We start from the raw sequence: 14,963 nt of genomic DNA, 5'->3' as shown, positions 1-14,963 counted from the left end.
CCGGGCTGCAGAGGCGGTGGACCTGCGCTGGGAGCCGCCGCGGGCCGTCAGCAGCTCGCCCCTGGACTACGCCTTCGCCTTCCCGCCGCCCCGCACCTCCAAGGAGAGCCTGGCCTACAGCGAGAGCGACTGGGCGCCCGGCCTGGACGACTACGAGCGGAGGCCCCGCTCCTCCTACCTGACCCAGACCAGCCCGCAGCCGGCCATGCGGCAGAGGTCCAAGTCCGGCTCCGGGCTGCAGGAGCCCCTGATGCCATTCGGAGCAAGTGCATTTAAATCCCACCCCCAGGGCCACTCCTACAGCTCCTACACCTACCCTCGCCTGTCCGAGCCCACCATGTGCATTCCGAAGGTAACCTTCGCCTCTCCTCCGGGGGGTCACAGCCTCTGTAGGATCCTGCTAGATTCGTACAGCTTGTTTGCCGTTTAATTTTATTTATCTCGTCCTAGGGAAGTGCTTTAACTGCTGAGCTACAACTCCAGCCCTTTAAAAAAAAAAAAAAAAAAAAAAAAAAAAAGTATTTGAGACAGCTAAGTTGCCCTGGCAGACTTCAAAAGTGCAGTCCTCTTGCCTCAGCTTCCTGAGTAGCTGGAATGATAAGCATGCAACATCACACCACTTTATTTGCCTTCTGGGTGATAATTTGTATCCAAACCCCCTCATATTTCCAACCATGAGCCCCAAATGCAAAGGCTTTAGAACAAGGCACCTACTTCATTAAAATCAAAATCTAACTTTTGGAATCTCCTACAAGGTTTCTGATTACAAAAGACAAAGAAAATACTCTTGAGTTGAAATATTTTCTGGTAGATGATAAATTGTATCCAGTAATGTACTGAGTTCTCTGTTAAGGACTAGAGAATTGTGGGTCATTAGAGGGCCAACATAGGGGTTCCCACATTCTTCCAGAGTTGGTGTGGCCCAATGGAAAAGGAAAAAAAAAACAGGAAAATATGGTAAGTTGTTAATGAAATTGGTTTTATTCAACTGAAGGGACAGTCCTTCATTTTGGTATCACCATTATTTTTGTGTCAAAATAACATTAATTTATGAAACTTGGATAATAGTAGCTGGTTGCTGGATCATTTAGGTAAGCTTTTTATTTTGTTTTATTGTAATTTCTTTCTTTGTTGAAAAATTGTTTTCAATGTTAGCTGCTGGGATTTGCTTTAAAATTTGATTGCTCCATTATGATCTTCCAAGGTTTAAGGACCGTCATTGAAGACTCTTGATTCAAGTCATAGACTTTTTCTATGAGGCTCTAAACCTTTTCAAAATACTGTGGAGAGTTACAGGTGGATGGCTTTTCCATTGTAATTTAGAGATGTTTCATGGCCTCAGCTGTACAGCAAAAGTGAACACAGAGTGTTAGGGGCCAAATATGCATTGTGTAGACGCCTCAAGCCAGTAGAGAGACTCGATTCTAGCAGCGACACCATCAACATTTGTACTAGATGGGCAGCACAGCAAACTCTGGATGGCAAGCCTGCCTGTATTTGCCTGCTGTATTGATTGTAGGTAGCTTTGTTTTATTTAATTATTTCTCCTAGACCTGATCTAAGATGTTTACTAGAAATCAATTCAGGACATTCTGGAAGTGACTGAAACTATAGAGGAAACAAAAAAAAAAAACGGCCACTTTCGTTTCTAAGATATAAAATTCAAATAAATCCTAAGACATGAAGGCCTGAAATATGCACATTCCAGTTAAAATTTAAGCAGTGACATTGTTTTACATCTCACCAAGTTAATGTATTTGAACATCCACAGTCAGAGTAGCATGTCTGCCTCCACTTCCTATGTTCCTGCCCACATGATTTCCGGGAAGAAGTCTAATTAACCAATAGTCACAAGCTATATGGAGGCAGATGCATGTAGTATGAAACATGAGACAGTTTTGGTGATTTTTTGTGGACATCACTCTCTGTGAGTACTGTGATAGAGAGAACTTTTTCGGAGTTCTGGAATGAAATAAGCAACTTGACATGTTCTGTAGCTGAATCAAGCTACAATCAGACTCTGAATATTGGTGATTATTTTATCTAAGAGTAAAGCATGGGATTGTGTGTGTGTTTGTGTATGTATGTATGTATTATATTTGAACACAAATTATGGAGCTGGGTTTTCTTCAGAGTCACGGAGAAAATGATACTCAGAGTAGGTGATCTTCCAGCCCTGGGGGCTATCTTTTGCCCATTGGCATGCTTGGCCACCCAGTATTCATTTCTAAATGAAAGTTGGAGACTCAGTATATTTCACTTAGAAATCAATTTATGGGATTTCAGGTTTCTCTTGAATAAAGTAATAGGATGGATCAGTGTCCTGGGGCCCACATTTGTATGAAGCATGGGCTATGGAATCATCTGGAGGTAAAGCCTACCCCATCAGAAGGGACGTGGATTCCCCAGTTTGGGACAGGCCTTTCCTGGCCCATTGCATTCATAGATTTCATTCATTTTCCCCCTTAGTCTAATCCCTAGAGGCTTTGAGAATTCAACATCACTATCAGCAGTTCCTGCCCACTCATTTTCGAGAGAGGAATGTGAGGTTCAGAGAGACACATAAAATGCAGTTTCATAGTTAGCTAGCTGCAAAATAAGGACAGTGACGTTATCCTTACGATTCTTCCAATGGAGAACCTTCCTATTATAAGAACATGGGTTTTTCTCAGGGTTCAGCTGAATTTGCCAGTAAAATCCATGATAGGTCTTAATAACCCCCAGAACCTAGGCTAAGAGGATGAAGTAGAAGGAAGCAGGAAGGGAAAAGATTAGTGGCTTCCTTCCTTTCAGGCTCTGTCTTCCTGCAAACTTCCAAATATAAGTCACAGCAGACTTGCCCTGAAATCTGCTTCTGCCACACCCAAACATAACACAGAAATTACTGAAAACTGGGGGAAAAAATGAGGACATCCAACCATGGGGATGTATGCTGAGGAGTTCTCAGCCCTCGTAATCAAGGCTGTGAAGCAGCAAGCCCCTGTTCCTTGTGTCCTAGGAAACCCGCAAGAAATTCATGGGCAGGATTTGTGGAAGGGCAGGAGGTGGGAAGCCTTTTAGTAATTAATATATTTACTTGATTAAAAATATAACATCTCCTTAAAAAGTGTTGGGTGCCTGTGTCTGTAGAACTGTAGTCTTAAAAATCTACCAATCACATTTGGATTTCCAGCTGAGGGAAGAAATAACAATCACAACTGAGATAATTTGGCTTTGCCTCATGGAAATTTCTAGAGAAGGGTGGATAATGTTCACATTGCCCATGAAAAGAGAAAGCACAAAACTCTTGTAGGCCTCCAGATGGAGCAAAGCCAAGGAGGGGTGTGTTGACACCAGTTTTACATTTTGGTGTAAAGAAAAAAATTTCAAAGTCTAATGCTAACTCACAGCAAAAAAATAACTCTTCTCTAGTGCTATCTGCCTATGCAGTTTTCCTGTTTGAATGACAAGAATCAGGAATGTTATGTGAAATCTGCTGGTTTGAACATCTCTACTTTTGGATGTCTCTTTGCTGTATTTGAACAGATGAAGCACTGAGATGGGGAAGGAAAGATAAACAAAAACCATACTTAGAACGAGTCACGTCCCAGAACTCTACTGCGTAGGGAGGGAGAGGACTTTCCACCCTTCCCTGCAGACAGATCCGCCATACAGGGAGGAGAACTGGCTGGCAATGTCGTCACCTGTGTATGTATATGATGCTGCTTGTTTGCTCTCCAGAAAGCAGGCAGCTACCGGTTCTTGGGTCTTGGTGCTATCCCAGCTCATTCATTCCTTGCTCTGGCTGCAACCACTGAGAAGTCCTAATGTAATAACAGTCCTGCCAGCTCATCAGGCACTCTCTGTGTGCCAGATACGCGGGTCCTCTTGTGCCCATTGTAGAACTGAGGGAAAGAATTTTGAGAGGTAATGTAATAGCCTGCTCAGTCAGTGCATAGCTGAGCTGGGATCCCTCTCTCTGAGCTCAACCCCTTCACCACATATGAGGCACTTCCCCTGTGGCCCAGGGGCTTCTGAAGGTGCCACACCTTCCTTCGACTTGTTTTCTTACAATTCCTTTTGATATCTGAAGTTGTGGAGTTGCATGAGCAATTCTTAAGTTAGCAATTAATTCAGTAGTTCGATTACATCATCCTGTTTCATTCAGCAGCAGTGTTTCTCTACCTTGACACCCCTGGCATTTTAGACCTGATAATTCCTTGTTGTGAAGAGCCACTCTGTGTATGGTAGGGTGTTAATAATATCCCTGGCCTCAACCCATTACATACCAATAGCACCCCTCACTCATAACAGCTAAAATAGCCACCCAACCATGGTAGTTGGGGATAGACAGGAAATGTTGTTTATTCTGTCTGTTCTGGGTAGAACAGAATCTTGGATAAGTTCCTTAGCATCACCTAGACTCTGAATTATGGATAAAAACTGGAACTACAGGTTACAGAAAAAATTTTAAGGCTAAATATCTCTGAAATTCTCTTATACAAATATTTAACCTTAAGTGATTTGTTTATTTTTTAAAAGATAACCCCCTAAAACAGATATTTTTAATGAATGATGGAAGACTACAAGTTCTAGAATGAAATAACCTAGATTTGAGCCTTTACTATACTTGTATTCTTGTCTATACCTGAGTCCCTTCAACTGTAGAGTGTTTTAGTGTTTTCAAATTGTGGTAAGGCTTAAATAAGATGAATTAAATATAAAAGAGCATATAACAACCAGTTGATGTTAGCCTTTATTCTCAGTAATATTTCTTGTTAAAACATATGTCACCTTATCTGCTATTGCCAGCCATGCGAATGTTCTCTCTTTATAATCTCATACATATTTTCAAAACTTGGGAACAAACTCCACCTGATGACCTGCACAGCCCTTCTTCTGCATAGCCTATTATTATCCTCACTGTTGCAGTGTGAGTCACAAAAAGCAAGAGTAGCTGAGTGACTTCCTCAAGACTATGCAAGGCTTTAGCATCTGAGCTGGCTTGAGGACCCCAGTGCAACTACCCAGTGTTTGCTCCATTCTATAATGGAAGTGAAATTCTCATATCTTGCATGGAAACCAGAGGCTAAATGAGAACAAGCTAATTTTCCATAACTGTCAGGCAGCTTCCTCATCGCTGGACAAACTACTTCACACCTATAATTTAAAGAAGGAGTTTCATTTGACTCACAGTTTCAGAGGTTTCAGTCCATGGTCAGCTGACTCGAAAGCAGAAACATCATAGTGGAAGTGCTCAGTAGAGAGATAGCCTTACAAAGGCACAGCCCCAGCGATGCACCTCCTCTATCTGGCCCCACCTCTTAATGAAACATTCAGTGGTGAACCCCGTTCAGCTATGATCCAGTCACCTCGCCAGGAGTCTCTTAATCCAGTCAAGCTAACAATTAAGGTCAACTGGCACAATCTCCAGCCACCTAGCCAGTTCATCCTACCATCTCCCTGCATAGGGCAAGTGAAAATAACTAATGTTGCAGACCAAAGTGTCCCAACAGATGCCATGTTAAGGAGTTCTTAGTGAAACATGACGAATACAAAGAAAAGTATGGCACAATTCCCCAGGCCCTCCTTCTGAGGTCACCTGTATGTTGTTCTTTCATTGCTTAGCTATCACTTTCCTTTCCAGAAGGATGAGGGCACTAGGACCAGTGTGCTCTGTTCCTGTGTCAGTAGCTTAATGACTCATTGCTCTTTGTGGCAAATCTCACCCCCAGATTCAACCGCAGCTGCAGGAACAAAATGAAAGCTCCTTCTCTATTGAGAATCCTTTAGAGACCCATTAAGGACCTGATTTGTTATAAAATGACAATGCTAGTGAAGCCTGATGGGCTGCCCCAAAATCTGAGGAAGTGAGAGGGAGAGAAAGAGAATCACTTGATATCACATTAATATTGCCCTTAGATTTGTTTTCTTTACATAAATGCTTGCTCATATAGGCTGTACCCGAAAGTTTATCAAGCATCCAGAGGTAAATCAGTGTTATGTTTCTAACATCTGACCCTTCTGACAGAAATGTTAGCAAATGAATGGACACATCTTCCCCTGGATGTTCTGTGTTTCAAAGTAAATTATACTTTGGTCATTATGAATGGGTTTTCCCATTACCAAATTAAAAATGACATTAATCTACACTGGAATTGTCCATCCCCAAGTAATGTCAGAGACCCTGACACACTTGGACAATGCTTTGAGGCAAATAGGTAGTCCCTGTAGACACAGAGTCCCTCCACGCCGCTGCAGGCAGTGGCGGATCCCAGGTCACAGCAGTCTGCTCCATCTCCATCACGTTGCTCTTGGACAGGGGATGCATTCTTCGAGTTTGCAGCTGCACCTTCCAGGGGTTTTTGGTCTTGCTAATTCAGCAGTGTTGAAAGGGTCTAGAGTTCCCGTGTGCTTGAGCCTGCTGATCACAGATTTGTGCATTTCATCATGGGCCTGCACTCGGCCTATTTGCAGAGGTCATGAGCTGCTTGTATGAGCTTTTTGTATGCATGTGTCTATATTTTGTAAGGCTGGGAAGTACATGACTTTTCAAACTTTGTGTCAGAAGGCATATGCGCCTACATGCCTAACTGGGCGTCCAAGGTAATGGCTGTGGGAGATTCCCCAGTGAAACGCTTGGCATGGGAAACAGCTTTCTACCACATGCAGTTTAGAAATCCAGTTAATGTGTGTAACCATCCAGAAATTAGTCTACTTCCAGGGTCCCCTGCGTTAACATCTTAAGGAGACACCTTGAGATTTTTGTTTTTGTTTTTTGTTTTGTTTGATTCAGCTCAGGGCCTTTGCACTGAGCTACTTGCTCAGCTATTTTTATTTTTTGTTTAGAGACCTGGTCTTGCCAACTTGCTAAATTGCCTAGAATAGGCTTCATATTGCATTCCTCCAGCCTCAACCTCCCAGAGTGCTGGGATTACAGGCATATGCCATTATTCCAAGCAAGCACCTTGATTTTGGGGGTTGCCACCCAGGGCCTACTCAGGACCACTACTGCTTGACATGTGTCACGGGTGCTTGCTTCTTTCACTAAAAGCTGAAAGTTAGCTGAATGTGTGTGCTGTGTCCCTTTGTTATCCAACCAGGGTGAATGTGAACTATTCCCTATGAAATAGGACTACTGCATTTTGTAAATGAAAATATGTAACTCAGCAGAAACCGGCCATGTGTGCGTAGGAGTTGAGGAGTGGGAGTGACTGCTTTATTAGAATGCAGTTGGAGATTGAGTAGCTCCCTCACACCCTGTAATCCCAGAGACAGAATTGAGCTCCCAGGACAGCAGCCACCTTGGTCAGAGGTCACAATAGCAGAGCTGGAAACTGAAGGATGGTAAGACATGCACCACGGGCAATGGCCAGTCTGTCCACCTCACATGAGGGCAAGAGTATGTGAATTAGAACTGCAGAGCACAGCTGGGGTGGGGGCATAGGATGTAATGAATCCCCTTTCCCTTCATTACCAGTCTTTAAAATGTCCCTGCGGAAAAACAAGCCTGCTATTCTCCCTGTGATTTTCACAAGCCTTGGTTTTCCCTTCCCCAAGCCAAGGCTGATCTTACTCTCATTTTTCTTTGAGTCAAGTTGGGACAATTGAAGATGTCCTTTCTATGCTCAGACGATAAAGGACTATGATATGCTTTTATCCCACATTTGATTTATGCACAGCAAGCAGCACCAAGTCTGGATTTTTCCTTTTGGAGATGTGTGGTCTCTTTGTTTTATTGTGTTCCGAAAGGTGTACTGGAGCATTACACCGAGTGCTGGAAGCAGCCGCCTCCTAGCCCCTGTACGTCTCCATCCTTCACAGAGCACTCTGCAGCCCCCATTCTGCACGACTGGAACTCACACTGCCTCCACCCCACACCCCAGTCCAGCACCGTCAAAGGCAGGGGTGGCCAAGGTGACAAATCCACGCAGCAGCAGAACGTTCTCCCTTCATTTCTTGCTCCCATCTTCCCCTCACCAAGGCCTTTTTCCAGCCTTGGCATAAAATGGTCAAATGATGTTCTGCCACAGAATTCAATTTCACAGTTCAGTTAGGTCCTTGATTACACTGCCAAATTCAGATTAATGTGCATTTAACTAACATGGATCAGGGGAATTCTGGCTGACAGCCAGCTGTAATCGGAGCAATTGATAGCTGTGTGGAGTTTTATGCCCTGTCCACCCCAGCACACCACTGCTGAAATTGATTGATTAAATGAATTCATTGCCATAATTACTTCTAATTTTGATACATCACACGCCTGTGTCTGACCCTATCCTTGGAGATGTTACGCTCAGCATGGAAGGGTAGCCTGGCTGAATTGTTAACTGGGGGATTATTTACTTGCATACAATACAGGCTTTTTATTTTTCCCTTCTTATGTTTTGAATAGAGACATGAAAAAGCACATTTCTTAGGAATTAATTTATAGCGTATGCTAAAAGAGTGTATTATTCGCTACTTCAATAAAGGAAGGAAATCAGGGGCACTTATTCCTTCTATCAGTATTTTTCAAGATTCCAGTAGGAAGAATTCCTTCCCAAAATGTGCCCAATTTGCAGTGACCATTAGTGGCCTTAACGCTGCCACTAAGCAGTTTGGCAGCCTGGTGGGTCATTTGCAAAGCAATCCACCCAGCCTTTGCTCATCACAGCCCACCATATGGAACCCCCCTGTAAAGTCTGCAGACCGAGGCTCCCTTACTAAGGATCTCCTTGTTCACAAAGGCACAGGAGGAACGGGGAGGAAGTCTGTGCGGCATCTCTATTGTTCTCGCTCCTGTGAAGCAGCTTTCCAGCTTTCTTCAGTATCACCAAGCCTTTACAATAAGCCTGAAAGGGCTAACCATGTACATAAATCTTTTGGAAATGGTTTGGAGCGTGGGTGATGGGAGATTCATCAGGTTCTCTTTCACTGGTCCCATTCCACCGCACTGTGGTTTTTCTAAGGTCTGACCTCACATGCCCCTCCCGGGGCTATGGCTAGTCCTGCTCACATGAACTCCACGCCAACTCCTCTTTTCTTCCAGAGTGTATTTGGAAATCAGAGTGTAGAAAATGCCACACAGTCCAGGCTGGACTCATTTCTACATCTTTTTTAACAGGCATGAGCATGTATGTGGAAAACAGTACATACAGACAAATTCATCATTTATGTTTCATCCACCCCAAATCTAGCCTATATCAGACAAATTCATACAGACAAATTCATCATTTATGTTTCATCCACCCCAAATCTAGCCTATATCACTGGAAAGATAAGTTAGTACAAGACAATTCAATATTTGTAAATGCTCAGTATCTGTGTTAAGAGGGCGAGGAGGCCTCGTCACAGAAAAATCACTTTCCTGAAGAACCTACAGAGGGAAGCTTGGGCACTGATGTAACTGAATACAAAGTTATACTTTGATCAAAGCAAAAGTGGAAATAATGAGTTACATACATAGACTGTCTGCTTATTTTGCTGTGGTTTTTTTTTTTTTTTTTTTTTTGTATATTTTGAGCTGATTTTTCTAAAATGAAACCATGAAGAAAAAAAACTTAATTTTCTTCCATCCCTCTCCCCTGGGCATTGTCATCGATCATTTCTGGTCCAGTTCTTACCTCTCGCTCCAGGCTGCTCAGACATCTGCGCCTCCGATGAAACACCCTGACCAGGCTTTGTTTCTGGAATTGTCACTGCAAACCGCTTGCCTCTGTCCTGGCCGTGCCCCCTCTTACCACGATAGCCTGTCTCTGTGGACTCAAGCAGGGCCCAGCTGCTAAAACATCTCTGGCTTGAGTCTTCTTTCTACTATCTTAGCAGTCTTGGTGCCTGTGTGTGGCCTACTTCACCCACTGTGCCTCAGCCCCCTTATTTGTTTGTTTGTTTGTTTTCAGTACCAGGAATGGAACTCACAACCTCGCATTTGCCAGGCAGGCGCTGTGCCACTGAGCTAAATCTCCAGCCTTCAGCACCCTTATTTGTGAAATGGCCTATCATCTAACTTGAAGTTTAAATGCAAAACTATGCCCAGAGTGCTTAGGACACTCACCAGCATGTGGAAAATACTCAACAAATAATAAACATCATCATGAACATTAGTGTTTCTTATTCCTGCAAGAATAGACTTCTAAGAAAGCAGTCACTTAAAGGAAGGGACCCCACTTTGGCTTCCAGGAAAGTACCTGTGCATTTTAAAGAGAAGAAAGAACCCCAGCCTTGATTATAAAGACGATGTTGTGGCTACTAATGGTAAAAATGCCAAGACAGGCAAGAAAATAGATGTGTGGTCCCATTGTCCTGAGCAGGAGCAACGTCTAGAAGCCTTCCCACTGGGAGTCAGGGACAGACCTGCATAGAACAAGGTTATGTAATCCTTTTAGGACTATGGGACCATTTGACCTAGATTGCTTGGGGAAAGTTTTATCTCCTTGAACCTCAGTTTTACCAGCAAGAAAATGGGGTACATTACTCCTCACTTGATTCTCAGCATGACAAAGAATGAGATCAGGCACAAATGTGTGGGTCAGTAACAGGCACTGTCATGGAACTGTAGCTGGTTGGGACCCAGAGGAAGGCTGAGGTTTGGTGATACAGTGCCCCACCAGGGTCACTCATGCATTTCTCCTTCTCAAAGCCAGCTGTTTGTGCTGTCATCTTCTTGAGTGGATGGAAGACCCTAGGAAGAAATCATGTGTTCCCTCACCTGAGAGGAAAAATTAATTTTCCTTCGAGTAACTCCAGTTCAGTTCTGTTAATGGTCTCTCCTGGTAGCAGTTGTTCCTCATTGCTTTTTTAAGTCTGGTCTCTTACCAACAGCCCTGAAAGACAACTGCATTTTTTTGCCTAAAAGACCGAATTTCAACACTGAGCTTTCACAAACAACTCTGCTTCCATCTGTAACTGGAAATTGTCCCCTTTTCGCAGGATGATGACCTGTTCTTTATGGCATAAGGCGGTTGTTAAAAGCAGACCTTAACAATGCTGTTAACGGCAATGAGGGAGCAAAGGTCCTATTGCAGGGTGTGGCAATGTTTGCGTTGCCCACAGGACACAGCTTTCCTGTGTGTAATATATCCTCAGAGATCATTTATACGTGCTTGTGGGGAATGAATTCACTGTTGTTAAACATGCAAGAGAAAATGCCTCAAGAAAGACACGAGAAATGAAGGCATGGAGGGGCTCCCAGGACACTTTGAGAAATAAAAGCCAAAGACCTCCTTTTTCTTCGCTCCCGGCCTAGCTGGTTAGCCTAGACTTGGCTGATCTGGAGCTTAACTCAAAGGCAGAATCCAGTTGTTCTACTTAAAGTGACACTTACACCTCCCCACTCCCACACAAGCAATCCACATGTAGCATAAGTACAGGGGCTTACAAAAACTCAGCTTGTTCTCTAATATTCTATTTTAATTCTGATACATTGTCCAATGCATTACAATTAAAGGCACTTGTGTGGTTGTTTTGAATGTGCAGGATAATATTTGCCATGGGCACACTGAATATTTCCAATAAATGTTATCTAGTTTTATTAATATATATTTATTACTCATTTCCCTTTACATCCCCACTATTGTGTTAAGCATTTTCTATAATAATAACACTATCTTAGCCAGGAGTGGTGGAGTATGCCTATAACCCCAGCACTAGGCAGGCTGAGGTAGGAGGATCATTGCAAGTTAGAGACCAGCTTGGGCTACAAAGTGAGCTCAAGCCCAGCCTGAATCGCACAGAGACCCTGTCTCAAAAAGACCAAAAAAAAAAAAGCCAACAAACAATAACACTGCCTAAGATATATCAGCAAGTCACTGAACTTTTTGATACACATTCAATTATGTGAGAATAATTCAGTTAGAATTCCCAGTGACCAAGGGAGTAAGAGTTGTTATTATTCCACTTTACAGATAAGAAAACAGCTAAGTAATTTGACTCATTCCTGAGTATGTCACCTATCCAACCAAGACAGGGTGCTGGCTTGGCAGACTCCCTGTTTCCTATTGGTGGGTTTTCAGACTACCTGGAAAGTGAGCTCACCTCGGTAGTTGTGTTGTTCTTAAAACAGGAAGGGCTGCATTTTGTTTGGACATCAGGGAAGGAACCGGCACCTTAGAGCCAATGAACAGTACAGAAGAACTGATACTGGTGACAGGGTGCTGAATTCAATGTGCGGTTTCTGTGCCCTGACTTGGTGGAACCGACCTCTTCTCGTGCAATGCGATGGGGCAGGAGCTTGAGTCGCTGCCTGCCTCACCAGGATGCAGGATCCATTGACCACTTCTCGGTGGCATTCAATTCATTACTCCCTCCCTTCTTTAAATACTTCCTCTCTCGGCTCCAGAATGCTCTACTGCCTCAATTTCCTCCCTACAACACTGGTCACTCTTCATTCCTTTTGCAAAATCCTCCTGCTCTTTCTGGTCCCTGGAAGAGACTCAGAGCTTCTCCTACACATTTGGCATCATGCTTTTACTGCCAGCTTAACACAAATGACTCTCAGATTCATGTCTTCAGCCTTAACTCTTCCCTAGACTCGGGGAGCAGCTCAATATGGATGTCTAGTAACTCTCTCAAAATTAACGAGATCATAGGAGACCTCTTCATTTTCTCTCAGGTATTGATTACATACTACCATGTAATGAGCTATCTCAAAACTTTGCGACTAAAAGCAACAGTGAACATTTATCGTCACACCTAATTTCCGGGGTCAGGGCTATTGCATTAGCTACCAATTGCTGTGTAATAAATGGAATCACAAAACTAAAAGTATTGTTATCCAACAAATCACCCCCCCAAACCTAAAATAACAAACGTTTACTTTTTTCCGTCTCTGTACAGCAGAAACACTGGAGGGCTGTCTTGCACTGGCGTTGCTCAAGGTTCAGTCAAGGTGTTGGCCAGGGATACAGTCATTTGAAGGCTGATCTTGGGCTGGAGGATTCACTTCTGGGATTGTTCACATTGTCATTGGCTGAAGGATTCAGTTTCTGGCTGGCTTTTGTCAGGACTTCCATTCCTTGCTTCATGCATCTCTACATAGGACTCTTGAGTGCCCTCATGGCATGGCAGCTAGAGAGTGCCAGAGTAAAGACACTACAAACAGGTTTTGACTTAGCAAAAAAAAAAGAGACTTATTGTTACTTCTGCTGTGTTTTTTGGTGACTCAGGTCAACCCTGATGCACTGTGGGAGGAGACTACAAAGAGTATGAATGGTGAAAATCAAGGAACATCCGGAGCCACCTTGTGGGCTGATTATGTGTCCCACATTCCTCCCTTAAGGGTCTGCATCTCATCAAATGGCCTGTTGTTGCTCAGGTCAAAATCCTGGCATCATCACTGATCCCCCCTTTCAAATTCTTACCCACCCCATCAGGAACTCCTTTCTCTTATCTTCTATCCTTAGCCTTATCCCATCATTTCTCAGCCCATCTACAGAAGCCGCCATAAGCTCAGCCCACACTGACTGTAGTAAGCTCATGGATGCTCTTGTTTCCACCCCTGCCTCTGACATCTCTTCCACAGGAGCCAAGCATACACTAGCCTCATCACTCCTCTCTGCCTGGCAACTTCCAGTGGCTCCCAGCTCACTCAGAGAAAAAGCCAGCATTCATGCCAAGGTGCCCATCGTGCGCCCCTGTACTGTATTCTGTCCACTACTTGAGCTTTCCTACCCCCTCTCTTCTGGTACATCTTGCTTGATGTCACTCTGCCTTGTCATACAGCTTACTCTCAGGGCAGCAGGTTTCTGCCATCATAGTGCCCCTCGGAGAGACACACAGAGACCAGCCTACCCAAGATGGCCACCATTAACCTCAGCCCTTTCACTCTATTTCATTTTTCTTTGCCCCACTTAGGAATGGAGCACACACTATGTACTTGTTGGTTTTCTTGTTTGTCATCTGTCTTCTGATCTAGAATATAAACTTCAAGAAAACAGAGATACCATCTATTTTGATTCTTGGTGGCCCCTTCCTCAACACCTGAAATGGTGAATAATACATAGTAGTTACTCACTTAAATGAATTTACTAATGAAAACAGTCATTTCATTCAGAACAGTGCTGTCCAGAGGATCTTGCTGCAGTGGTGAGAATATTCTGTATGAGTGCTGTCTGGTGTGGTGGTTGCTAACTGCTAAAAATGTGGCTAGTATGACTGAGGAACTGAATTTGTATTAATTTTATTTTCATTGACTTTACACTGCAATATGTGACCAGTAGCTTAGACCACAGCCAGGTCCTCAGGGTAGATGGAAAGGATAGAGTTTTGGACTGATGTAATTTCCACAGAAATTCGAAACATCCCAGCAGAAAGAGGCTTCTTAAGGTACTGAGTTAGGAAAAAGCCTCAGGCCTAATCAGTCTTTTTTGGATGCCGTCTATCCAGCCAGCACTGTCTTTTCATCTGATCGTACAATGCAGAGAGCACTGATTCAATAGCGCTTTCTGGCCTGAATAAGGAGGTAAACATGGTGTGATGTGGCACATATAATGTCTCTGACCTCTGTCACTCCAAGGGTGCCCAGAGCTCATTCCTGATCCTTTCCAGGACATGATTTTTGGCACCTATACCTAGAATCATACAAGAATGCTCCCCTGTCCAGCACCCTGTGTCCCTAGTCTGCCTGCTGTCCCAGTTTCCTCCACTATATTCCTTCAGTCCAATCCTCAAAACCAGAGTGGAACCTTTTTTGCTTGGATCCCTTTGACAATGGCCAACTGTCGTTTTCACCCACACACAAACACACACACTTGCAGATTTTGGTTATTCTTAATTAGGTTTGTACTTATTTGGTGAGGATGTTGCATTTATTTATGACCCACACTGAAGCAAGAGCTACTTACTTTAGCACTGGGAACCATATGTACAGATAGATGTGCTATTGTATGTGTGTGGATGGTGCACTCCACCTTTACGTATGTGAGTTCAGATACAAAGGAAAAGGCCTCCCACCTTTGATTATCTCTCCTCCCGCTGCTGACTGAAGACTGATATCCTTTATGAAG

General features: G+C 43.6%; 1 protein-coding gene across 1 annotated transcript in view; it reads left to right on the top strand.

Annotated features, from left to right (window-relative positions):
- Pak7 (p21 protein (Cdc42/Rac)-activated kinase 7) overlaps window positions 1–14,963 on the top strand; it is a gene marked incomplete in the record, with an annotated part of 316,361 nt that overhangs the window by 277,297 nt on the left and 24,101 nt on the right. Inside the window, 1 exon segment of the mRNA XM_013512104.1 lies at window positions 1–352. Coding sequence (XP_013367558.1) covers window positions 1–352 — 352 coding nt within the window.

This window comes from Chinchilla lanigera, unplaced genomic scaffold, assembly GCF_000276665.1.
Source record: "Chinchilla lanigera isolate Chin_1 unplaced genomic scaffold, ChiLan1.0 scaffold00014, whole genome shotgun sequence".
NCBI classification, from domain to species: Eukaryota; Metazoa; Chordata; class Mammalia; order Rodentia; family Chinchillidae; genus Chinchilla; species Chinchilla lanigera.
Note: the sequence above shows the minus strand (reverse complement) of the source record. Positions and strands in the feature narration are given on the sequence as shown.